This window comes from Oncorhynchus tshawytscha, linkage group LG05, assembly GCF_018296145.1.
Source record: "Oncorhynchus tshawytscha isolate Ot180627B linkage group LG05, Otsh_v2.0, whole genome shotgun sequence".
Lineage (NCBI taxonomy): Eukaryota > Metazoa > Chordata > Actinopteri > Salmoniformes > Salmonidae > Oncorhynchus > Oncorhynchus tshawytscha.
The window spans coordinates 70,569,139-70,595,989 of NC_056433.1; the positions used below are offsets into that span (position 1 = coordinate 70,569,139).

The following is a 26,851-nucleotide window of genomic DNA, read 5'->3' on the forward strand; positions in this document are numbered from 1 at the left end:
AACTTATCCTCTGCAGCAAAGGTAAATCTGGGTCTTCCTTCCCTGTGGCGGTCCTCATGAGAGCCAGTTTCATCATAGCGCTTCATGGTTTTTGCGACTGAACTTGAAGAAACTTTCAAAGTTCTTGAAATGTTCCGCATTGACTGACCTTCATGTCTTAAAGTAATGACAGACTGTCATTTCTCTTTGATTATTTGAACTGTTCTTGACATTGCCCTATTTGGTAAAAGACCAAGTCCATACCATCTTCTGTATACCACCCCTACCTTGTCACAACACAACTGATTGGCTCAAACGGATTAAAAAAGGAAAGAAATTCCACAAATTAACTTTTAACAAGGCACATCTGTTAATTGATGCATTAAAGGTGACTACCTCATGAAGCTGGTTGAGAGAATGCCAAGAGTGTGCAAAGCTGTCAAGGCAAAGGGAGGCTACTTTGAAGAATTTCAAATATAAAAAGTAGAATTTGTATAACACTTTTTTGGTTAACACATGACTCCATGTGTTATTTCATAGTAATGTCTTCACTATTATTCGACAATATAAAACAGTCAAAATAAAGAAAAACCCTTGAATGAATAGGTGTCCAAACGTTTGACTGGTACTTTACTTTTAAATAAGATCTTTGAGAACTAAAAAAAAAAATCACCAAAATAAAAACTAGACATTCAGGAAACATGTCATGGCCCCCACATTATTTAAAAAAATGTTTGAGTCACACAAATAGCAGAAAAGGACGGCATAAACCATGGCAAAATGTGTAGAATTGCAAGAAATTAGCTTTAAAACAGCAAAATGTTTTCTCTGCACCCAACAGGAGGGCCTTTAAAAATATTGGTTGGAGACCGCGCCATTTTACACGCCCACAACCCCGCCTGTTGGTTCCAGTCTATGTCTTGAGTCTTTTACAATTTTTAGGGCCATCCTCCGACACCTGGATGGCAGGGAGGTCGGCCCGTGATGTACTGGACCACACGCACTACCCTCTGTAGCGTCTTGCGGTCAGATGCCAAGCAGAAGCCATACTAAGCGGTGATGCAGACAGTCAAGATGCTCTCAATCGTGCAGCTGGAAACTTTTTCAGGATCTCAGCCCATACCGAATCTTTTCAGCCTCCTAAGGAGGAAGAGGTGTTGTCGTGCCTTCTTAACAACTGTGCCATGATCATTTCTTAATGATGTGGACACGGAGGAACTTGAAGCTCTCAACCCGCTGTGTTAGAAAGAGCAATCACCGTTCTTTACCGTTTTATTTTCTCTATTTCTTCAGCTGGCAGGACACACTTCTCCCCCTCTATTACCTCTTTCAAAATACTTTGGGTTTAATTTAAGAGAAACAAACATTCAAGAAGCAGACCGTTTTAATGTATACAGTACAATAGAAAAATACTCTGCATTAACATCTTCAAGCACAAATGTACAAAACAAAGCTCTTCTCTTTCTGCTTAAATTTGCTATTTATTTTCTCATTAGAAAAAGACAAGATGAAGCATTATCTCATCTCCTACAGAAACCAATTGACTCAGAGATTATGTTACACATTCAGCAATGACAACTCCAGAAATATGATCTCTATCTGATCTCTATCACACACAAACACACTGATCCTGGCCAGTGTTGTATTACAGTAAAAACAGGGACATACGCCCCCTGGTGTCAAAGCAGAGCATAACAGAAACCAGATCAGAGCACTAGCAGTCAGTAGCTTGTGTACCTCAGTGTGAGAATAGTCTGGGTGATGTCTCGCTTCTTCAATCTTCTACAGGCAATGTAGAAGGCTGAAGAGAGAAAGAATACCTGCCATATCTTTTTCTCCCATCCAAAACAACAGATCTATCATCAGTCTCACTCACTGACAGTCTCACATACTGACGACACGCTCTTGGCATTCACCTTCCATTGACTTTAGTGATCGTCTTTCTCTCAAAGGTTCTGATCTTATTAGTTGCTTTGTGTTCCCGTTACTTGTGTTCTTTAATCGTGTTCTCATCTCAGATCTCCTCCTCCTTGTCCATGCAGATGTTGGCCAGTGTTTTGAACTTTGACCCCAGTGAGTCCAGGAAGTCCAGGTTATCCTGGTCACCAAAGTCACTGCAGCAACCCACCGACCCGGCCGGTGACCCTTCACCCTCGTACCCGTACGCTCGGGCCACGTCGTTCGCATAACGTTCCTCTGACTCATCTGCAAAATAGACCAGCTTCTGCAGAATAGAGAAAAGAGGTGTCCAGGTCCCGACTGTTGTCACACCAACCCAGATATTTATTGCAAAAACACTTGACAGGAATGACAAATTGAGTGCTGAAATTGCATTCTTTTGAAACAGCCCATATTGACAAAATCTACAAATAATGTATTGCAATCTGAATACCATCACAAAAACCACAATAACAAAAAACACATGTTGCTTTGGTTATGGCTTACCTTGCCCAGGTAGAGTCCGTTGGTCTTCCAGGTGTGCAAGGCGGAGAGAGTGGAGGAAGCCTGGGACTGTTTGAGGAAGGTAGTGTCTGTGTAGAAGTTACCGCCCCCGTACTGTCCAGTGGAGTAAAAGCTACTCTGTCCCTGAGCTGTCAAGAAGTCCCGCCTACTGCTCTCCCGATTCAGAATGATCGTCTTCTGACCAATCAGAGGAGGACCTGGAGCCGGACACCCCGCCCCATTCTGATCCAGAAGCCCCACCAGCCCTGCCCCCTTCACGGAACCATCCACTGTGTCCACGGCAACACCGGTGGAAGGTACAATCAGCAGGGCCGCAGATTTCTGACCAGAGATAAGAGACAATGACAATGAAAGTCCCATTCACACACACGCATACACACACAAAACACACAGGCAAACAGTACACACACACACACACACACACACTCATCAATGATAGAGGAGCTAGTCCAGAGGAAAGCTGATCTCACCACTTCATCTCCAGGAGCCTCTGTGTTAGACTTCAGCAGCATGCCACCACTACAGTCTTCCATGTAGATCTTCTCTCCCTTAGTGGTGCAGTAAAACACAAATAATAGACCTGCATATGAGAGAACAAATATGTTAGTTACATAAATCCATATAAATGGAGAATTGACTAAAATGATAGATGTGAAGTATAATGTAGGATATGTCATATTCATGCCTGAGAACATGGTATGAGTACTCTGAGTGATATTTGATTTAATACAGGAATAAACTGACAAAGAATTCGATGTGACTAAGTGATGCAGGATAAGATATTTGATGAATGTACAAGTGTGGGCATGTGCTAGTGTGTATCCATCATTCCTACTCACAGAGCAGTAGGAGCAACAGGAATGCCAGCAGCATGGCTAGGACGCCCCAGATCCCCACAGAGACAGAACTCCTCTTGGCCACACACTCTCCCCCCAGGCACTGACACACCCTTAAAGACAACACCTGGACCCCGCCCTTATTCTGGAGGTCAGTCACATGCACAGGGACCGTATACACACCCCGGGCCATCTCCACCACCTGCTCCAGCACAGCTGACCCATCTATAGAGGGGGCGGGGTGTAAGAAGGACGGGAGTTAGGAGGTGATTGACAATATGAGGGATAGAAGAATATTTAGATTTAGAGAGTTAGGTAGAGAGAGAGAGAAAAAGAGAAAGGGAGGAGAAAAAAAATTAGACAGAGCAAGCTAGAGATAGATTACTTTGGTAACCAGGGTATGAATGCCTTGTGAGGAGATAACCTTTGGAATGTTCAGTGTTCAGAGAGTTTCCCTCCATATTTGGTAGTCTCCTGTGGTGGCTGTGTGCCCCTCATAGTGTGTGTGTGTTTGTGCATTCGGAAAGTATTCAGACCCCTTGACTTTCCACATTTTGTTACAGCCTTATTCTAAAATTGATTTAAGTTTTTTACCCTCAATCTACACACAATACCCCATTACGAGAAAGAAAAAACAGAAATATTAAAAGTATTCAGACCCTTTACTCTGTACTTTGTTGAAGCACCATTGGCAGGGATTAAATCCTCAAGACTTCTTGGGTATGATGCTACAAGCTTGGCACACCTGTATTTGGGGGGTTTCTCCCATTCTTCTCTGCAGATCCTCTCAAGCTCTTTCAGGTTGGATCAAGAGAGTCACTGCTCTGGAGCAGGTTTTCATCAAGGATCTCTCTGTACTTTGCTCTGTTAATCTTTCCCTCAATCCTGACTAGTCTCCCAGTCCCTGCTGCTGAAAAACATCCCCACAGCATGATGCTGCCACCACCATGCTTCACCGTATCGATGGCGCCAGGTTTCCTCCAGATGTGACGCTTGACATTCAGGCCAAAGAGTTCAATCTTGGTCTCATCAGACCAGAGAATCTTGTTTCTCCTGTTCTGAGTCCTTTAGGTGCCTTTTGGCAAACTCCAAGCGGGCTGTCATGTGCCTTTTACTGCGAAGTGGCTTCCGTCTGGCCACTCTACCGTAAAGGCCTTATTTGTGGAGTGCTGCAGAGATAGTTGTCCTTCTGGAAGGTTCTCCCATCTCCACAGAGGAACCCTGGAGCTCTGTCAGGGTGACCATCGGTTTCTTGGTCATCTCCCTGACCAAGGCCCTTCTCTCCTGATTGCTCAGTTTGGCCCGGCAGCCAACTCTAGGAAAAGTCATGGGGGTTCCAAACTTCTTCCATTTAAGAATGATGGAGGCCACTTTGTTCTTGGGGACCTTCAATGCTGCAGAAATGTGTTGGTACCCTTCCCCAGGCTGTGCCTCAACACAATCCTGTCTCAGAGCTCTACGAACAATTCCTTCGACCTCATGGCTTGGTTTTTGCTCTGATATGCACGGTTAACTGTGGGACCTTAAATAGACAGGTGTGTGCCTTTCCAAATAATATCCAATCAATTGATTTTACCACAGGTGGATTCCAATCAAGTTGTAGAAACATCAAGGATGATCAATGGAAACAGGATGCACCTAAGCTCAATTTCGAGTCTCATAGCAAAGGGTCTGAATAGGCATTTCCTTTTTTAATTTTTAATAATTCTGCAAAAAATTCTTAATCAGTTTTTGCTTTGTCATTATGGGGTATTGTGCGTAGATTGATTAAGACTTTTTTATTTATTTAATATATTTTGGAATAAGGCTGTAACAAAATGTGGAAAAAATTCAAGAGGTCTGAATACTTCCGAATGCACTGTATGTGCTTTGCAGCGTGTGGCTGTGCACCCTGGGGTCATGCGAGTGTCCTGCAGCGCGAGGGTCCCCTAGAGTGTGACGTGTGTATTTATCTCAATCTCATCTCACTCTATGGTCACTGTGCGTGCGTTTGTGTGTGGTGTGTGCGTGCCTCCATGCACGTGTGTCTATGTGCCCACTGTGTGCTGGGCCTATGCCAGCCTGTGATGGTTGTTTTGGAACTTATCCTCAGATGTATTTACCATGCCACTAAATAGAGGGTGACAGACACACACACATACATACACTAAATGGAGTGTGACATTTCCTCTGTACTGCCTAGCATTTAGTTGAACATTTCTCCCCTGTGAGGCTGCAGATGTCTTGCTAGGGCTGATACACACACAATACCCCCCACACACACACACACACACACACACAATATACCCCCCCACCACACACACACAATACACACACAATACCCCCCACACACACACACACAATACCCCCCCACCACACACACACACAATACCCCCACCACACACACACACACAATACCCCCCCCCACACACACACACACACACACACACACACAATACCCCCACCCCCACCACACACACACACACAATACCCCCACCACACACACACACACACACACACACACAATACACAATACCCCCCCACCACACACACACACAGACACAGACAATACCCCCACCACACACACACACAGACAATACCCCCCCCACACACACACACACCACACACACACACAGACCCCCACCACACACACACACACACACACAGAGGTCTGGCTCTGTCTAATATACACGAAGGTTGCATCTCAAATTGTACCCTATTTCCTATATAGCAAACTACTTTTGACCAGGTCACACACGGTAGTGCCCAATAAAAGGGAATAGGGTGCCATTTAGGACGCAGAACACACAGGCCTCTGAACAACCACTGCCTTCTGTTTGTTCCACTGGACTTAATGTGGCAATCTGGGATCTAGTAATCTGTTTCAGGTCATTTAAAATTGTAGATATAGTCTTCAAATCAAATGTTACTTGTCACATGCGCTGTGACCTTAACTAAATACTTACTTACAAACCCATAACCAACAATGCAGTTAAGAAAAATAAGAGTTGGGAGCATAAAAAAGGGTAAATGCAAATAGTCCAGATAGCCATTTGATTAGCTGCTCTTCATTTTTATGGATTGGGGGTAGAAGCTGTTAAGCCTTTTGGATCTAGACTCGGCACTCCGGTATGGTTTCCATGGGGTAGCAGAGAGAACAGTCTATGACTAGGGTGGCTGGAATCTTGGACAATTTTTTGGGTCTTCCTCTGACACCGCCTGGTATAGAGGTCCTGGATGGCAGGAAGCTTGGCCCCAGTAATGTACATACTGGGCCGTACGCATCACCCTCTGTAGCACCTTGCGGTCAGAGGCCGAACAGTTTCCGTACCAGATGGTGATGCAACCAGTCAGGATGCTTTACGGCGAAAGCATACCTTACAATTATTTGAGACCATAGCCCAGCAGACAAATCATTACAAACAGTAACCAGCCAAGTAGAAGAGTTACACAAGTCAGAAATAGAGATAAAACTAATCACTACCTTTGATGATCTTCATATGGTTGCACTCAGAAGACATTAATTTATTCAATAAATGTTCCTATTGTTCGATAAAGTCTCTTTATATGCGAAAACCTGTTTTGTTTGCGCGTTTTCTTCAGTAATTCACAGGCTCAAACGCAGTCACAACAGGCAGACAAAAAAATCCTAATTGTATCCGTAAAGTTCATAGAAACATGTCAAACAATGTTTATATTCAATCCTCATGTTGTTTTTAGCCCAAATAATCGATAATATTTCAACCGGACAATAACGTTGTCAATATAAAAAGGTAAACAAGAAAGGCACTCTCTCAGTCGAGCGCATGAAAAAGCTCTGTGACAGGGCAGGGTCCACTCATTCAGACTGCTCTTACTCCCTCATTTTTCAGAATACAAGCCTGAAACAATTTCTAAATAGTGTTGACATCTAGTGGAAGGCATAGCAATTTGAGTCCTAAGTCAATGGATACTGTAATGGCATTGAATTAAAAACTACACAACAAAAAAAATCCTACTTCCTGAATGGATTTTTATCAGGTTTTCACCTGCCAAATCAGTTCTGTTACAATCACAGACATTATTTTAACAGTTTTGGAAACTTGAGTGTTTTCCATTCGAATCTGCTAATTATATGCATATCCTATCTTCTGGGCCTGAGTAGAAGGTAGTTTAATTTGGGCACGCTTTTCATCCAAAATTCCAAATGCTGCCCCCTACCCTAGAGAAGTTAATGATGGTGTTGGAGTCATGCTTGGCCACGCATTCGTGGGGGAACAGGGAGTACAGGAGGGGACTATACACGCACACCCCTGAGGGGCCCCCGTGTTGAGGATCAGCCTGGCAGATGTGTTGTTGCCTACCCTTACCATCTGGGGGAGGCCCATCAGGAAATTCAGGATCCAGTGGCAGAGGGAGGTGTTTAGTCCCACTGTCCATAGCTTAGTGATGAGTTTGTTGGGCACTATGGTGTTGAACACTGAGCTGTAGTCAATGAACAGCATTCTCACATAGGTGTTCCTTTTGTCCAGGTGAGAAAGGGCAGTGTGGAGTGCAATAGAGATTGCATCATCTGTGGATCTGTTGGGGCGGTATGCAAATTGGAGTGGGTCTAGGGTTTCTGGGATGATGGTGTTGATGTGAGCCATGACCAGCCTTTCAAAGCACTTCATGGCTACAAATGTGAGTGCTACGGGTCGGTAGTCATTTAGGCAGGTTACCTAGGTGTTCTTGGGCACAGGGACTATGGTGGTCTGCTTGAAACGTAGGTATTACAGAATCAGTCAGGTTGAAAATGTCAGTGAAGACACTTTCCAGTTGGTCAGTGCATGCTTTGAGTACAAGTCCTGGTAATCCGTCTGGCCCTGCGGCCTTGTGAATGTTGACCAGTTTAAAAGGTCTTACTCACATCGGCTACGGAGAGCGTGATCACAGTCGTCGGAAACAACTGGTGCTCTCATGCATGCCTCAGTGTTGCATGCCTCGAAGCGCACATAGAAGTAATTTAGCTAGTCTGGTAGGCTCGTGTTACTGGGCAGCTCGCTCCATAATATTTTGCAAGCCCTGACACATCCGAAGAGCCTCAGAGCCGGTGTAGTAGGATTTAATCTTAATTCTGTATTGAAGCTTTGCCTGTGTGATGGTTTGACGGAGGGCATTTCTTATAAGCTACCGGGTTAGAGTCCCGCTCCTTGAAAGGGGCAGCTCTACCCTTTAGCTCAGTACGGATGTTGTTTGTAATCCATTGCTTCTGGTTGGGGAATGTACGTATGGTCACTGTGGGGACGACGTCATCGATGCACTTATTGATGAAGCCGGTGACTGACGTGGTGTACTCCTCAATGACATCGGATGAATCCCAGAACACATGCCAGTCTGTGCTAGCAAAACAGTCCTGTAGCTTAGCATCTGCGTCATCTGACCACTTCCGCATTGATGGAATCACTTCCACTTCCTGCTTTAGGTTTTACTTGTAAGCAGGAATCATGAGGATAGAATTATGGTAAGATTTGCCAAATGGAGGGCGAGGGAGAGCTTTGTATGCGTCTCTGTGTGTGGAGTAAAGGTAGCCTAGAGTTTTTTTTCCCTCTGGTTGCAAATGTGACATCCTGGTAAAAATCTGGCCAAATGGATTTAAGTTTTCCTGCATTAAAGTTCCCGGCCACTAGGAGCGCCACCTCTGGATGAGCATTTTCTTGTTTGCTTATGGACTTATGCAGCTCATTGAGTGCGGGCTTAGTGCCAGCATCGGTTTGTGGTGGTAAATAGACAGCTTTATTTTTTCTCATCTTAAATAGACTGCTACAAAAAATGTAGATGTAAACTCTCTTGGTAAATAGTGTGTACTGTCACTATTTACTCTCTGTCACTGATAACTAAAAATGGATGTAGACATACTATACCCACAATTCAACCACATTTCAACCCCAACCCACTCTACTCACTTTGAATGTCTCTCAGCCGCCATTTCCCATCATGCCCCTCTGGCAGCATGAAGTTGAAGGGTCTGGCATAAGGTGATAGGTCAGCATCCTCTGCTTCTATGGTTACGGAGCCCATCTGCCCGTCCTCCCCCTCACACAACGTCAGGTATGTCCCCGGGACGATCATCGGGACGTTGTCATTAACGTCCTCGATCAGCAGCGTTATATTGCCATTGCCAGACTTCTTACCTAAGAGACAGAAAGAAGGTGGAGGGGTCAGGTGAACAAGGTCAAGCTCTGAGCGGCAGTCCCGATTGGGTAACTTTTCAGGTTTCACTCATTCAAAACTGAAATTATTCATTCATTCGTTCATTCTTTCCTGGAAACTCTCATCCATTCATTCAAACATGATGTCATCTGTAACCTGAATTAATTTGTCTATTCATTCAGTAATCCATTCAACTATTTTGTTACATCTAAAATCCATTGTATTATACAATAGTGCCACATAACAAAAGTACAATACTTTGAGTGGAATATGTAATAACAGTTGAAGTGCTGTACACACACATCCACAGTTATGTTATGGTCAAATGTAGCCATTATTATCTAAATATGAAATCATTTATGGTTAACAATAAAGTACCTTACTGTGATTGACTTAAATTAAAATGGTCAATCAGAAATATTTATATTTCTCAAGCAAGAATGTAGCTAGGACTGCCTGGGAGTGGCCTGAGTGAGGGGCCTAAATGGGAGGGATATGTAACCTGAAAACTTGCAGTTCTGGGCGGAGAGGTTTGAAACTCTGTTAGTTGGAATTGCAGGCTGTCTTTTCAAACAGCTCTTATAATAAAAAGGTATTATCATAATTTTCTAAATTTCACAGTATTATTCCAACCTCATATTGTGAAATATATATATATATATTTTTTTTAAAGAAGATAAATCATGTTTTTGACTGCACTGCTCCTTTAATAAGAAAAACAGCTTGTGAGTGTTCTGTTGTGTAGATTTCCTTTGGGGGGTTTAGAACAGTTCAGCCCTAATGAAGATAAAACCGTTCAAGTGTCTTGCATGAATGTCCTCCTGCCACATTCTATGTGACTCTGTACTTAAAGCAAGAATAGATAGAGACAGATAGCAGCCAACGGCTTTGATCTAATTTACACTATGGTGTTGGGTGACCCTTTCACACATATCACTCTCAGGAATGGTAGACATGCAGATAATACAGATTAGCTTAACCCTTTCAATTCAATGGGCTTTATTGGCATGGGAAACACACACTACATGACCAAAAGTATTTGGACACTTACTTGTCAAACATCTCATTCCAAAATCATGGGCATTAATATGGAGTTGGTCCCCCATTTGCTGCTATAACAGCGTCCACTCTTCTGGGAAGGCTTTCCACGAGATATTGGAACATTTCTGTGGGGACTTGCTTCCATTCAGCCACATGGGCATTATTGATGTCGGGCACTTAGCCCTGGGCTCGCAGTCAGCATTCCAATTCATTCCAAAGGTGTTCGGTGGGGCTGAGGTCAGGGCTCTGTGCAGGCCAGTCAAGTTCTTCCACACCAATCTCAACAAACCATTTCTCTATAGACCTCACTTTGTGCGCGGGGGCATTGTCATGCTGAAACAGGAAAGGGCCTTCCCCAAATTGTTGCCACAAAGCTGGAAGCACAGAATCATCTAGAATGTCATTGTATGCTGTAGAGTTATGATTTTCCTTCACTGGAACTAAAGGGGCCTAGCCCAAACCATGTAAAACAGCCCCAGACCATTATTCCTCCACCAAACTTTACAGTTGACACTATGCATTGGGGCAGGTAGCGTACTCCTGGCATCTGTCCGTCGGACTGGCAGATAGTGAAGAGAACGCGTTTCCACTGCTCCAGTTCCCAATGGCGGCAAGCTTAAACAACACTCCAGCCAACGCTTGGCATTGTGCATAGTGATCTTAGGCTTGTGTGCGGGTGCTCGGCCATGGAAACTCATTTCATGAAGCTCCCAAGAAACAGTTATTGTGCTGACATTGCTTCCAGAAGCAGCTTGGAAGTCGGTAGTGAGTGTTGCAACCGAGGACATGCGATTTTTACGCGCTTCAGCACTAGGTGGTCCCGTTCTGTGAGCTTGTGTGGCCTACTACTTCGCGGCTGAGCCGTTGCTCCTCCTAAATGTTTCCACTTCACAATAACAGCACTTACAGTTGATCGGGGCAGAAATTTGAAGAACTGACTTGTTGGAAAGATGGCATCCTATGACGGTGCCACGTTTAAAGTCACTGAGCTCTTTAGTAAGTCCATTCTATTGCCAATGAGGTCTATTGAGATTGCATGGCTGTGTGCTCAATTTTATACACCTTTCAGCAACAAGTGTGGCTAAAATAGCCGAATTGACTAATTTTAAGGGGTGTCCACACATATATATAATATATACATAAAGCATGTTTACATTGCCAAAGCAAGTGAAATAGAGAATAACCCAAAGTGAACTAAGGCAAAATTAAGAGTAAAATTTACTCACAAAAGTTCCAAACAGAGGTATTTCAAATGTTATATTATGTTATATATACACAGTGTTGTAACAATGTGCAAATTGTCACACCCTGACCTTAGTTATTTGTTTTCTTTATTATTTGGTTAGGTCAGGGTGTGACAAGGGTAGATTGTTTAGTTTTTGTATTGTCTAGGGGTTTTTGTATGTCATGGGGTTTTCTGGTCTAGGTGTTTATATGTCTATGGTTGCCTCTCTATGACGACAGTGACAGAACAACCCACCAAAATAGGACCAAGCATCGTGCTAAAAAGTAGTGGACATCTTGGACCTGGGAGAAAGAGGAGTGGAGGACATCCTATACCTGGGAGGAGGTAATGGCAGGGGACAACACCCTGCCACGGAAGCAGGTGGAGATAGCGCAGGAGGAACGGTGTCGATATGAGGGTACACGGCTGGCACGAAGCCCGAGAGGCGGGGCACACGAGGAGAATGCATGAGTCAGGTCGGAGACTTGAGCCAACTCCTCGTGCTTACTGTGGAGAGTGTGTTACTGCTCAGGCACCGTGTTATGCGGTGGAGCGCACAGTGTCTCCAGTGCGCTATTCTAGCCCGGTGCACTCTATTCCAGCTCCTTGCATTAGCCGGGCTAGAATGGGCATCCAGCCAGGAAGGAGGGTGCCGGCCTCAGCACTCCTGGTCTCCAGTGTACCTCCTTGGACCAGGATATCCTGCGCCAGCTTTGCGTACTGTGTCTCCGGTGAGTCTACACAGCCCAGTACGTCCTGTGCCAGCGCACTGCATTTGCAGGGCGAAAATCAACATCCAGCCAGGACGGTTGTGTCAGCTCTACACTCCAGACCTCCAGTACGGCTCCACAGTCCAGTACATCCTGTTCCTCCTCCCGCACTCGCCCTGAGGTCTGTCACCAGCCCAGAACCACCAGTGCCGACACCACGCACCAGGCTTCCAGTGCGCCTCCAGGGTCCAGTACGCCCTATTCCTGCTCCCCGCACTCACCCTGAGGTGTGTCCTTAGCCCGGTACCACCAGTTCCGGCACCACGCACCAGGCCTACAGTGCGGCGCGACAGTCCCCAGCCCGGGGCCTCCAGCGACAGTCCCCAGCCCGGGGCCTCCAGCGACAGTCCCCAGCCCGGGGCATCCAGCGACAGTCCCCAGCCCGGGGCCTCCAGCGACAGTCCCCAGCCCGGGGCTTCCAGCGACAGTCCCCAGCCCGGGGCCTACGGTGAGGATCCACAGTCCAGAGCATCCGGCGATGATCCACAGGTCAGTGCTACAAGAGCGGAGTCAGTGTAAAGAAGGGGGGCGGCATCCAGAACCAAAGCCGCCACCAAGGTTAGATGCCCACCCAGACCCTCCCACATAGGTTTAGGTTTGCAGCCGGGAGTCCGCACCTTTGGGGGGACTCCCGGCTGTTTTCTTTATTTGGTTAGGTCAGGCTGTGACAAGGTTGGTTTGTTTAGTTTTTGTATTGTCTAGGGGTTTTTGTATGTCATGGGGTTTTCTAGTCTTGGTGTTTATGTCTATGGTTGCCTAGATTGGTTCTCAGAGGCAGCCGTTTATCGTCATCTCCGATTAGGAACCATATTTAGGTAGCCATATTCCTTGGTTATTTTGTGGGTTGTTATTCTATGTGTAGTTGCCTGTTCTGCACTAGCCATATTGCTTCAGGGTTCGTTTTGTTTAGTTCTGTTCAGTGTGCTCTCTTTTATTAAAGAGTTATGTTTGCTTACCACGCTGCGCCTTGGTCTCCTCTCTATGACAACTGTGACACAAACAGTTAAAGTACACTGAGCACAAAGGAGAGTTTCCGCCTACCACAACCTGATTGACAACCCAACAACACTGATCAGCCACACCCCAGTTCAGCTACTCCAGGTGTTCTCACCAATGACTCACAACAGCATAGCAAGTAAGTTATACTGTAAGGACGTGGTCCTTTATGAACACCAATAAAGTCATGTTTTACTGTGTCACTGCATGTTCACCTACACAGAGTAACGCTGTAAACCTAACAGGGAAATGTTATTAAACCCCAAAAGGCAGATGTGTCATTTCATACTAATACATGTATGAAATATCCTTCATACACTCTCCAGTGCGGTTGCCCATGTGTAATAACAGTTTGGGTGAAAACCACACTCACTCTCGTCCACAGCTTTGATAGTGATCGTGTAGGCTCCGTTGGTAACAAGAGGAGACTCAAGGTCGATGGTGTTAGCTACCCTCAGCTCTCCCGTGGTCTCTCCCACAGCTATCCATGAGCCAGGGTCAAATTTTGTGTAGTACCTACAACACACAAATCAACATTTGTATTGGTAACATGCAGATGTTATTGCGGATATTGCGTAAAAAAATGAAATACTACAAAGCTGCTTAGGAGCTAGAAGCATACCTGCCATGTCTGTCAGCACGATCTTACACACACACAGAGAGAGAACAGGTTTAACAGATAGCATAGAGCTATTGATGCATTCCAAACTATAGGTGACAAGTGCAACATGATATGCATGTAGAAACATGAATAGAAGAATGTATGAAAGCCATGAGAAAACAACTAATTTAATATAAAGGAAAATAAAATTTACTCCCAATCTACTCTACTATAACCAGCTTTAGGGTAGTCATTGGTCTATATTCTTCCTTTACTCTACTGTTACTGGATGTGTAGGGACAGGGGGTCGCTAGTGTGCACTAGGGACAGTGGTCCGTACTTGATCCCCTTGCTACTCTTGGTCTCTGGGTCCAGTGCGGTGTAGGTGGAGAGGAGGGTCCCGTTGGGAGTGTTCTCTTTAACCCTGATCACCATGTTAGGAGGGGTAAACTCTGGCCCCTCGTCCTCATCACCCACACTGACATCCACAGGGATGGACAGCCAGGTCCCTGCCATGCCCACCAGGGGAGCCTCATTCTGGGCAGAGATCATCAGCTTCACTGTCTTCCCCTTCTCATAATCAAGAGGCTGGAGGAGGGGTGGGAGAGTAGGGAAGAGGGGAAAACAAACAGGTTAGGCTCATGACTAACTCAGACTGGCCTGGATGTCATTCTGTCAGCATTAGCCTGAGCTCTGTGGCTGCATCCCCAATGGCTCCCTATTCCCTACCAAGTGCACAACTTTTGACCAGAGCCCAATGAGCCCTATGGCCCCTGGTCAAAAGTAGCACACTATATAGGGAATTGGGTTCCATTTGTGACATAACCTGTGCAAAATGTTCCTGTTACGACTCAGGTCAAGCTGAAGTCTCCATCCTCTGACACATTTAACACCCACCTACCAGAGAGCAGAGACGCACTGTGACCTGCTAATAATAACAACCACGCTCACTTCTTATCACTGCTACAACTTAGACACACATAACCCCCCCCACACACACACACACACGTCTGACACTGTGTGACACACACACAGAGACACAAGTCTGCCAAGACAAATTCCACACTCAACTCTCCAGAGAGCTGCATCTGAATTATAACAATGTGAGCAGATTAATATCATCATTCATCTTTTAGTCAGTGTCGCTCTGTCTTTGTCATTCTGTCAGTCTCTCTCTGTAGCAGTCTTTATTTGTGTCAGTCAAGTAAAAAGCAAGCGTTGACACACCCAAACGAGATGGACATGTGCTGACTAATGGAATAGTAAAGTTATGAAATCATAGTAGTATACCCATAAAAGTATTTGGAACATATTTCAAGTATGTGACTATCTTTGTTTGTGTCAGTGCTTTCGTCTGTGGTTGTTGTTATCTCTGTCACCTTGATGACATAGAGCAGGCCCTCGTTGGTTTCAGGGTCCGTGTCGATCCGGAAATTCCCATTCTCGTTGCCCTGGGTGATGACAAACCTGGCGTTCCAGTTTGGAGTCTTCTCCTCATCCTTGTCATCCACAGGAATCCTCAGGACCAGCATGTCTGCTTGGTTCTCCTTTACAGTGGCCTTGTACTGTCAGGCAGAAACAAACCACTTATTTTACAAAATGATTTAGAGCCCTCGTTTTTTGTTGTCGTTGTTTTCCCTGGTTATATTTCACCTAATTTTGTATGTATAATGTTTCCTTTAAGTTCAAATAAATACATTAAATAAATAGCATCGCCTGAATAGATTTGACTATTTAAGTAGCGTTTCAATAATGACCACTTAGCACCTTCCCGAAAATACCCTGAGGTGATTTGTTGACTGCATTATTAACACCGCATACCTGTTTTGATCAGACACATATGGACAGGTACGAAAGGTCAAAAGGGTAAAAGAGGGCATTATTCTTTTTAAACCAAGATATCAGACAATACCACTTCTGTGAAGGATTGCACAACTCGTTAACTTTCCCCAAATTCCCAGGTTTATTGCTTACTCCCTTTTGATTCGGGAACCTTTCATCCAGGATTTCTAGGAAAACTGGTAATTTAGTAAAAATTTCCAGAGTTTTACAACCTTACTATGTGTTATTCTCTTTACATTAAAACACATTTTGCAGGTCTGATTCCAATCAAAATAATGTGTTAACTAATACACTCTAAATGGCCTGTCACGCAGAGATTAGCCAGCAGTGTTATTTCCGACAGCCAATAAAATGTAAATAATGTCCTTTATAGTGCATGACTTTTGACCAGGGCCCATATGGCACTATGCAGGGAATAGGGTGCTATTTGGAACACAGACACAGTGCTGTCTCATGGCAGAAGGATTGAGAGGTTAGAACAGGACCTCAGGTTAAAGAACTGGTAACCTGTCCAGGCAATCACTCTCTACAGCTTTGATGTTACCTGAATATCTCAGCATGTTTGAGAAAAGTGAAAATCTATTTACCATTTTCAAATGCTGTAGGCTAATGCATTGTGGTGGGGGGTTGGGATAAAGGACAAAAAATAAATAAAACATTCTGGGTCAAGTGTTGTCAAAATGTAACGTTTTCCACATATTCACTCTATTGCTATTATTTGTGTGCAATATCATTGAGTTTGCGTCAAAGATGAGTGATTTATTGACTGAATTCCAAATGGCACCCTATTCCCTATATCCAGACGGACTCCGGTCAAAAGTAGTGCACTATATAGGGAATAGGGTGCCATTTAGGATGCAACCATTGTCGTCATCTTAAACACAAGTGGGAGAAGTGACGTACAGTGGTCTCCCTGAAGGTGGGAGGGTTGTCGTTGATGTCCAGTAGCGTAATGGTGGCCGTAGCAGTGTTAAACAGGCCGTTCTTAGCTCCGTCCATGTCCCGGATCTCCACGGTAACAGCATTGACTACCTGCGTCTGGAAAGACCCAAACACACAGAGAAACATTTCTACTACATATACATTTTAGTCATTTAGCAGACGCTCTTATTGAGAGTGCATACATTGTTTCGTACTGGTCTCCCACAACCCTGGCATCGAAAGCTCAATGCTCTATCAATTGAGCCACACGGGACATACAACATTTCCACCACAGAAAACCTCAGTGAAGTATCATCATTCAAGAGTACTCAAGTCTGCTCTGGTTTATACCTCAAATTCAGTACACCGTTCAATTAGCTAGAATGTCAGAGACTAACAATCACTTGTTACACAATATTAACATAGCCCAACAATACAATAGGCGAACTCTATATTACAGTGATGCTGGTGTATTTAGAGGGAAACAGGTGGGTGTTGAATAAGGAAGGAAGCCCTGCCTATGGTACCTCTCTGTCAAGAGTGCTGGTCTTGGCTGTGATCAGCCCACTGTGAGACCCGATGGTGAAGAACTGACCACCAGTCAGAAGGGTATATCTGATCTTAGTGTGGGGGGTGTCTGCTTCATCCTTATCAGTAGATTTCACTTCTCCTACCTCAGTACCTGGAGAGAGGGAGGGAGGGGAGAGAGAAAGAAAGTTAAAATACAATATTGATCTGACACACACACACACACACACACACTCACACACTCACCAGGTTTGCACTGCTCTAACACAGAGAAGGTGAGTGGTCCAGAGAAGGTCGGTGCGTTGTCATTGATATCTTCCACCAGAACAGTAATGTCCAGAGGCCGATCTGTCTCCTTCCCCGACCGCCTGTCAAACACCTGGGCTGTGAACTACACACCACTCATTAAGAACACACATACTGAACACTTTTTGTCTGAGGTACAGACAGCAGACAGACAAGATGACGCCACTGCTATTATCTTGCCTATAATCATTGTGCGTTCATTTAGACCAACTTTGTGGCCTGTATTGAAGGTCTGTCACACTTACCACAAACTTGGGGTACTGTTCCCGGTCAACAGGGTAGTGCACACGCACCATGCCTGTGTCACGATCCACAGAGAAAAGCTTCTCCGGGGGCATGGTCACCCCTGAACCACTGATTATATAGTACACTGTGAAATTCACTGATGAATCTGACCCCACCTACAGAGAGGGAGGGGGAGGGGGGGAGGGGGAGAGGGAGAGAGACAGACAAACTTACAGAAATAGCCTAAAATAACACCAGTACAGTTCTAACACACTGACACATAAATCAAGAGCCAAGGAAAGAAGTGGATGATGATTCCAAAAGGGGGGAGTTCAAGATTGGAGTAAGGTGATTGAGATGAGGGGAGGGGGATTACAGAAGCGGGATAGGAGAGTAAGACTGATGGGATACATGAGGAAACAGAAGGGAGGACGGTGATAATGATGAATGCATGTCCTCACCAGTTCTACATCTTTGGGGAAAGGAGGGATGTCCTGCTCTATGATGCTGAAAGGGAGAGGACTCCATCTCCTTTTAGAGCGCCTCAGGACCTCAGACGGACCCCTCTGAACCCCTTTATGTGCAGGCACATTGAAGGGCACCCTCATGGGTACTTGAATATGCTCCTACAAGGACAGTGTCACAGTGATAAGTAAGATACAAGCAGTCTACTTTCTAAACCTTACAGGAAGACTCACATATCTACTGTAACTCTGTTATTGCTTTTCTGTTGTAGAGGGCAGTTTGAGTAGAAGGGTTGGTGGGGAGTACTGGGTGCGTCTTCTGTTTGTGATTCAATACTGTATGTTGCATGTATGATTCATTGCATGATTCAGTAATGTTACAGTAAAGTCATTCAGAAGTATCCCTCCCCCTCCCTCCCTGGCATTCCTCACCTGTTCAAGATCTGGGGACAGATGGACCTCCATCCTCCAGCGCCGTCCTCCCCCGTCCCTCCCCCTCACCCAGAAGGACCTGCCCTCCGCTGTAACCGTTGTGACGTCCACCGTGACAATGGTGCCGTCGCTCCGCATGGCGAAGTGGGGGTCACTTGAGGTCAGCCACTGTCCCTGTATGTGACACCCTGTCACTGGTACTGGACAACAGAGAACACAGACACCACACACTGTTAAGTCGATTGAACTATCATTAAAAGTGAAGACATTTTATCAAAACAATTTTCTAGGTGTAATTATTATTACGCGATTTAACTAATCATGTCAACTTTAATTAACTAGGAAGTCGGGGCACCACGGAATTTTTTTAATAGTCTCTATTTCCCGAATCGACTCTTCAGATGTTTTTATATGTTATTGAGTACAGTGTTCTTTTAATGATTATTAATCTTTACCTTCCGTTAGTCTCATTCCAAACGTCGTAAAATTCTTGGTTATCTGCACGAACCCTAGCATAAATTATAAATCAGCGATATACAAATTGGTTTAATTATTTATTTAGTAAATAACTAATCAAGTCACAGAAATACATGAAAATAGACACAATTAGTTCATACATGGGGTTTTACATGATACAAAAAAATGTCCCTGGCGGACAAGACCCATAGCTGATAACTACACTCATAGAAATTGATAATACCTTACATGAACTACCTTTAATTTGAAAGTAAATTGCAATTTACATATTTACGAATGATTGTCGTCTCTCTCTATGGTCGCCGGTCCATCGGCTGGAGAGAGTCGACAGAAAGCCTCTGGTTTGTCCACCAGAGATCAAAGTCGAAGGTTGTTAGAATGGATACTTCAGAGTATCATTCAGAAATGCTTTTAGGATAGATGTTTCGGCGGTTGTCGGTATTCTCGTTCTAGACTTAATTTCTAGCTGCAGACTAGACAATATTCGTCTAAGATTTGCACTTATTCTGTAGTGATCAATGGTCTCAGAGTTGAACCATTTCCAGCTGTGTAGCCAATGCTCCACGTGGTATGGTCTTGTCCTTTGGTAGAGTTGTAGTGGCAACTATTTCAACATGTCGCGTCAGCTGCATGTTTTCTAGTCTCATGTCAATTTCTTTAGGTAGTATTGTAGTTCAACCATTTGCAACCTCAGCTTACACTGTGGTTTGTGTGGTCTGGTGTGAATTGCGTCACGAGTGCGTTTTATACACTTCAAAGAAAAGGGCGGTCCATGACACTGACGTAATGTCTATGCTCACGTAGGCGTAACTAGGTGAGCATATATTTATAACAATATTAGAGACACATATTTCCCTCAGATTACACAGATCCACAAACTTGTTATCAGTATAAAAGACACCTGTCCACAACCTCAAACAGTCACACTCCAAACTCCACTATGGCCAAGACCAAAGAGCTGTCAAAGGACACCAGAAACAAAATTGTAGACCTGCACCAGGCTGGGAAGACTGAATCTGCAATAGGTAAGCAGCTTGGTTCGAAGAAATCAACTGTGGGAGCAATTATTAGGAAATGGAAGACATACAAGACCACTGATAATCTCCCTCGATCTGGGGCTCCACGCATGGGGTCGCACCTCGTGGGGTCAAAATGATCATAAGAACGGTGAGCAAAAATCCCAGAACCACACAGGGGGACCTAGTGAATGACCTGCAGAGAGCTGGGACCAAAGTAACAAAGCCTACCATCAGTAACACACTACGACGCCAGGGACTCAAATCCTGCATTGCTAGACGTGTCCCCCTGCTTAAGCCAGTACATGTCCAGGCCCGTCTGAAGTTTGCTAGAGAGCATTTGGATGATCCAGAAGAAGATTGGGAGAATGTCATATGATCAGATGAAACCAAAATAGAACTTTTTGGTACAAACTCAACTCATCGTGTTTGGAGGACAAAGAATGCTGAGTTGCATACAAAGAACACCATACCTACTGTGAAGCATGGGGGTGGAAACATCATGCTTTGGGGCTGTTTTTCTGCAAAGGGACCAGGACGACTGATCCATGTAAAGGAAAGAATGAATGGGGCCATGTATCGTGAGATTTTGAGTGAAAACCTCCTTCCATCAGCAAGTGCATTGAAGATGAAACGTGGCTGGGTCTTTCAGCATGACAATGATCTCAAACACACTGCCCGGGTAACGAAGGAGTGGTTTCGTAAGAAGCATTTCAAGGTCCTGGAGTGGCCTAGCCAGTCTCCAGATCTCAACCCCATAGAAAATCTTTGGAGGGAGTTGAAAGTCCGTGTTGCCCAGCAACAGCCCCAAAACATCACTGCTCTAGAGGAGATCTGCATGGAGGAATGGGCCAAAATACCAGCAACAGTGTGTGAAAACCTTGTGAAGACTTACAGAAAACGTTTGACCTCTGTCATTGCCAACAAAGGGTATATAACAAAGTATTGAGATAAACTCTTGTTATTGACCAAATACTTATTTTCCACCATAATTTGCAAATAAATCCATTAAAAATCCTACAATGTGATTTTCTGGATTTTTTTTCCCACATTTTTTTTCACACTATGATGAAAATTACAGGCCTCATCTTTTTAAGTGAGAGAACTTGCACAATTGGTGGCTGACTAAATACTTTTTTGCCCCACTGTATACAAACATAATGACATTTGCAATGTCTTTATTATTTTGGAACTTCTGTGAGTGTAATGATTACTGTTCATTTTTTCCCCCCCTTTTGGATATGATCTACTTCACTTGCTTTGGCAATGTTAACATATGATTCCCATGCAAATAAAGCCCCTTGAATTGAATTGAGAGGGGGGAGGGCTCCCACAGTGCACATCATGACAGTTACTACACTGGGCAACACACACACACTCAGAACAAAAACATAGAACTTTGGACAGAACACTCAAGCTCGTATTCACAAATAGTTTCAGAGTAGAAGTGCTGATCTAGGATCAGGTCTTCTCTATCCATATAAACTTATTCGGTATGATCTAAAAGGGGAAATCTGATCCTATATCCTACTCTGAAACTCTTTGTGAATACAGGCAATGGTAACTACAGGCAGTGAGTCAGACATAACTCACACACACATAAAACACTGTCACTAATTAAACTCAGCAACAAAAAAAAAAACATACCCCTTTTTCAGGACCCTGTCTTTCAAAGATAATTCGTAAAAATCCAAATAACTTCACAGATCTTCATTGTAAAGGGTTTAAACAATGTTTCCCATGCTTGTTCAATGAACCATAAACAATTAATGAACATGCACCTGTGGAACGGTCGTTAAGACACTAACAGCTGACAGACGGTAGGCAATTAAGGTCACAGTTATGAAAACTTAGGACACTAGAGGCCTTTCTACCGACTCTGAAAAACACCAAAAGAAAGATGCCCAGGGTCCCTGCTCATCTGCGTGAACGTGCCTTAGGCATGATGCAAGGAGGCATGAGGACTGCACATGTGGCCAGGGCAATAAATTGCAATGTCCGTACTGTGAGACGCCTAAGACAGTGCTACAGGGAGACAGGACGGACAGCTGATCGTCCTCGCAGTGGCAGACCATATGTAACAACATCTGCACTGGATCGGTACATCCGAACATCACGCTTGCGGTACAGGATGGCAACAACAACTGCCTGAGATACACAAAGGAAGGCACAATCCCTCCATCAGTGCTCAGACTGTCCGCAATAGGCTGAGTGAGGGGTGGCAGGTAGCCTAGTGGTTATAGGGTTGGACTAGTAACTAAAAGGTTGCAAGCTCGAATCCCCGAGCTGACAAGGTAAAAATCTGTCATTCTGCCCCTGAACAAGGCAGTTAACCCACTGTTCCTAGGCTGTCATTGAAAATACAAATTTGTTCTTAACTGACTTGCCTAGTTAAATAAAGGTAAAATAATAAAAGACCTGGCAACAATGCCCCCTATGGGCACAAACCCATCGTCGCTGGTCCAGACAGTACTGGCAAAATGTGCTCTTCACTTACGAGTCGTGGTTTTGTCTCACCAGGGGTGATGGAGGTAGAGTGTCCGTCATGGTCTGGGGCGGTGTGTCACCGCATCATCGGACTGAGCTTGTTGTCATTGAAGGCAATCTCAACGCTGTGCGTTACAGGGAAGTCATCCTCCTCCCTCGTGTGGTAGCCTTCCTGCAGGCTCATCCTGACATGACCCTCCAGCATGACAATGCCACCAGCCATACTGCTCGTTCTGTGCGTTATTTCCTGCAAGACAGAAATGCCAGTGTTCTGCCGTGGCCAGCGAAGAGCCCGGATCTTAATCCCATTGAGCACATCTGGCACCTGTTGGATAGGAGGGTGAGGGCTAGGGCCATTCCCCCCCAGAAATGTCCAGGAACTTGCAGGTGCCTTGGTGGAAGAGTGGGGTCACATCTCACAGCAAGAACTGGCAAATCTGGTACAGTCCATGAGGAGGAGATTCTCTGCAGTACTTAATGCAGCTGGTGGTTACCCCAGATACTGACTGTTACTTTTGATTTTGACCCCCCTTTGTTCAGAGACATTATTCCACTTCTGTTAGTTACATGTCTGTGGAACTTGTTCAGTTTATGTCTCAGTTGTTGAATATTGTTATGTTCATACAAATATGAACACATGTTATGTTTGCTGAAAATAAACACAGTTGACAGTGAAAGGACATTTCTTTTTTGAAGTTTACATTGACTAGGCTACACACAGATAGGCAGGTGTTATAGGCCTACCTTGAGAGATGACATAGCCAGGCCTGACCTCCACTGGGACCTGGGCTTGGATGGAATGAGGAACACAGCACTCAGACTGAGCTATGATCTGAGAGAGAACAGAGAGAACAGGGTTTACATGTGTGTCTTTGTCACTCTCCTTCTCCTACAGTCCATATTTTCAATTCATTATTGGCAGTGATGCATTAACCCCCATATCCATTTCTGCTATCTGCCAACTCCTTGTCAAGAGAGCAGACAGACTGGCTACAGATGCATGTCTTCTAACCCTAACCTTAAAGCTATAATCCTTAATTAAAACATTAACAAAGCAGGCACACTGCCTCTGTTTTCCTAAAAAGATTAGGGATTGGTCTGGAGAAACGTAACCACTCAAATTCAGACAGATCTATGGATGCATGGACTGACCATACAAATGCATGGACTGACCATACAAATGCATGGACTGACCATACAAATGCATGGACTGACCATACAATTTCCAGGGAACTCACGATATTATCACAATACGCAGGTGCCGATACGATATGTATTGCTCATTGTACACAGTGTACAAAACAGTAGGAACACCTGCTCTTTCCATGACATAGACTGACCAGATGAATCCAGGTGAAAGCTATGATCCCTTATTGTTGATGTGACTCGTGGCAGAGGAAAGGGAAAAGACAGGTTAAAGAAGGATTTTTAAGCCTTGAGATATTGATTTAAGTGTGTAAAGAACTGCAATGCTGCCGAGTTTTTCATGCTCAACAGTTTCCATGTTTATTAACAATGGTCCACCACCCAAAAGACATCCAGCCAACTTGACACACCTGTGGGAAGCATTGGCATCAACATGGGCCAGCATCCCTGGGGAATGCTTTTGACACCTTGTAGAGTCCATGCCCTGGTGAATTGAGGCTGTTCCAATAGCAAAAGGGGTGCAACTCAATATTAGGTGTTTGTAATGTTTTGTACACTCAGTGTATGTCTACTGCAGAGAGACAAGTGAGACCCATAACAAAAATTAGTATTGATCAGTCATGGAAATATAAGTGCTGAAAACTTGTTGGCTCACGATTTAAAAAGCTATAGGATGAAAAATACTTCAGTTTTGGCATAGATACAGCAGACTAGTGCTTGCTAACACTACCAAGCCAAAACATAATAATCTATAATCTTTGGAGTCAAAGTATCGATATAATATCATCCCAAATAATATTTTGATATGTAACTTTATCAATTTCTTTCCCCATCTTTCGTTGAGGCTGTACGGTGTTTGTTCACATTTCTGTTGTTTACAAACATTGAAATAAAACAAGCTTCAATTTTGGATTCTGATGGGGTATGACAGTTGTACTTCGCTCATGAGGCATTTATAAAAGTTATATTCTTCAAGAATGAAAGGGTATATTTCCCTCAAACACAACTCTGGACCTCGAAACCTGTTCCACTGCATTTATTGTTCCCCTCTAATCAGGGACTGATTTATAACTGGGACAGCAGGTGGGTGCAATTAATTATAAGGTAGAACAGAAAACCATTAGGCTTCGGACCTCGTAGGGTAAGAGTTGAATACCCCTGTTATATACCATTTATTGTATAAGTCCAAAAATGGATGTAGATACTAGGGATTCTAGCTTCACTGAAAATACCTAACCTTTAGAGTGGCAGGTAGAGCTCTGGGTCAGTTACCGAAAGGTTGCAAGATCAAATCCCAGAGCTGACAATGTAAAAATCTGTCGTTCTGAACAAGGCAGTTAACCCACTGTTCCTAGGCTATTATTGTAAATAAGAATTTGTTCTTAACTGACTTGCCTAGTCACATTTTTTTATTAACCAATCAAATGTATTTAATAAAGCCCTTTTTACATCAGCAGCTATAAAGAAACCCAGCCTAAAACCCCAAACAGCAAGCAATACAGATGTAGAAGCACAGTGGCTAGGAAAAAGACACTCCTCTTGTTGGACAGATCAGTTTTCCAATCACACTCTGTTCACATCATTGAAATGTGTTTGAACTAATAGGCCTATAGTAATACTACTGCTGAAGAGTGCCTAACTAATTCTAGCAAGTGTGAGGAAACCAGTAGACGTGTGAATAACATACAATGATAAATGTAGCCCGAGTCAAAGGCAATACTACTTATTCAAGTTTAATCTTCAATGTGAGATTGGTACATCCATTTTTTTCCCCACATCAACTGTTATATCAAAACAAGTTGTGAGGTGACTGCTTTGTTTTTTAATCCCAGATTGGGATATGGGTTATTTTAAGCAATATTTCTAATATTTGTCTCTGAAACAGTATAGGATGTTTTGGTGGGGCATTGTTGAGCAAAGAGTAAGTAGGCCTTATGCTGTTTGTTTGAGGGCCCCAAATGACCTTATTATTTTCCTATATGGAGTAGCCTGGTCATAATGGCTCAAAACAGGGAGTTTAGAAAAAAAGTCTTATCTGGATTCGCATTTCCCAGACCTTTGTTTATTTTATAACCCGTAGTGCCTTCGATAATCATTAACCCCATTCGCAGCGAGAGTGCTGTATCAGTGAAATGTATAACTAATGAATGCATTTGCAAAAGATCTAGACAGGCCTACTCAGTTTGACAAATAAGTAGCCTATAGCCTAAACACACGTCAGAGAAAGAGACTAGGACAGGAGACTAGAGAATACGGATCATGCTCATTTTATACACAGTTTCAGCTCAACAACATACGTCTGTCATTTCTGTGCTTACATTCCACACCGATTTGCTCACGAAATGTCTGCATGAGATACGCGTAGTGGTCAGACATTGAGGACTGTACTGCCCACCTACTTTTAAACCTGAACTTTAGTCCCTCAACACTTTTATTCAGGGAAATACCAAAAACAACGGATCCCAGTGAAGAATTCCGTTCCACTGGGCACAGACGTCCATTCAACGTCTATTCCATTGAAATGACGTGGAAACTAAATTGATTCAACCAGTGTGTGCCTTGTGTGTTAAATAGTCTAGCCTACATCAGCGCTATTCTCCAAGACAGCTATTGTAACTTTCAAGACAAAATTATTGTTTGCGGTTTCCGTCACTTACCACAGTGAGTAGGCTGACGCAAAAGACGCCCGGGGCCATTGCGCGTCGGGATGAATAAACAGAAGTCTGGAGAATCGCGCCCTACCTACAATGACTGAAGTCGTTCGGTGAAGTCCAGGGTGCAGCGCGGCGCGAGGGATGGGTGGAGGTTTTGGCTCTAGAGCCTTGGTAATTATTTTAGCTCACACATTAATTCCAAGGGTGTGTCGGGAAGAATTGAGACAGAGAGAAAGACAGGCTGTGAGGGGGTACGGAGTCCGCTCTGGGGCTGGCCGTAACGATCACCACC

The 26,851-nt window shown here is 44.2% G+C and overlaps 1 protein-coding gene across 1 annotated transcript; it reads right to left on the reverse strand.

Annotated features, from left to right (window-relative positions):
- Window positions 1-1,345: 1,345 nt before the first annotated feature.
- LOC112251293 (desmocollin-2) lies at window positions 1,346-26,851 on the reverse strand. Its single transcript, XM_024422203.2, has 16 exons — window positions 26,563-26,851; window positions 23,504-23,591; window positions 18,780-18,979; window positions 18,345-18,509; window positions 17,904-18,059; window positions 17,599-17,743; window positions 17,352-17,506; window positions 16,807-16,941; window positions 15,441-15,626; window positions 14,402-14,649; window positions 13,834-13,976; window positions 9,182-9,409; window positions 3,282-3,503; window positions 2,913-3,022; window positions 2,425-2,763; window positions 1,346-2,203 (listed from the first exon to the last, which is right to left on the reverse strand). Exons 1-16 carry the CDS (start codon window positions 26,599-26,601, stop codon window positions 1,994-1,996), a joined length of 2,769 nt encoding a protein of 922 aa, XP_024277971.1. The 5' UTR covers window positions 26,602-26,851; the 3' UTR covers window positions 1,346-1,993.

What these genes read in the sequence shown, in the direction of transcription:
- LOC112251293 (XM_024422203.2), bottom strand. Translation starts at nt 26,601, where the DNA reads ATGGCCCCGGGCGTCTTTTGCGTCAGCCTACTCACTGTG. An exon ending in GTTAGAGCAGTGCAAACCTG is followed by an intron (nt 17,507 to 17,598) that starts GTGAGTGTGTGA and finishes CCCTCTCTCCAG; the next exon opens with GTACTGAGGTAGGAGAAGTG. An exon ending in CCAGCACTCTTGACAGAGAG is followed by an intron (nt 16,942 to 17,351) that starts GTACCATAGGCA and finishes GGGTCTTTCCAG; the next exon opens with ACGCAGGTAGTCAATGCTGT.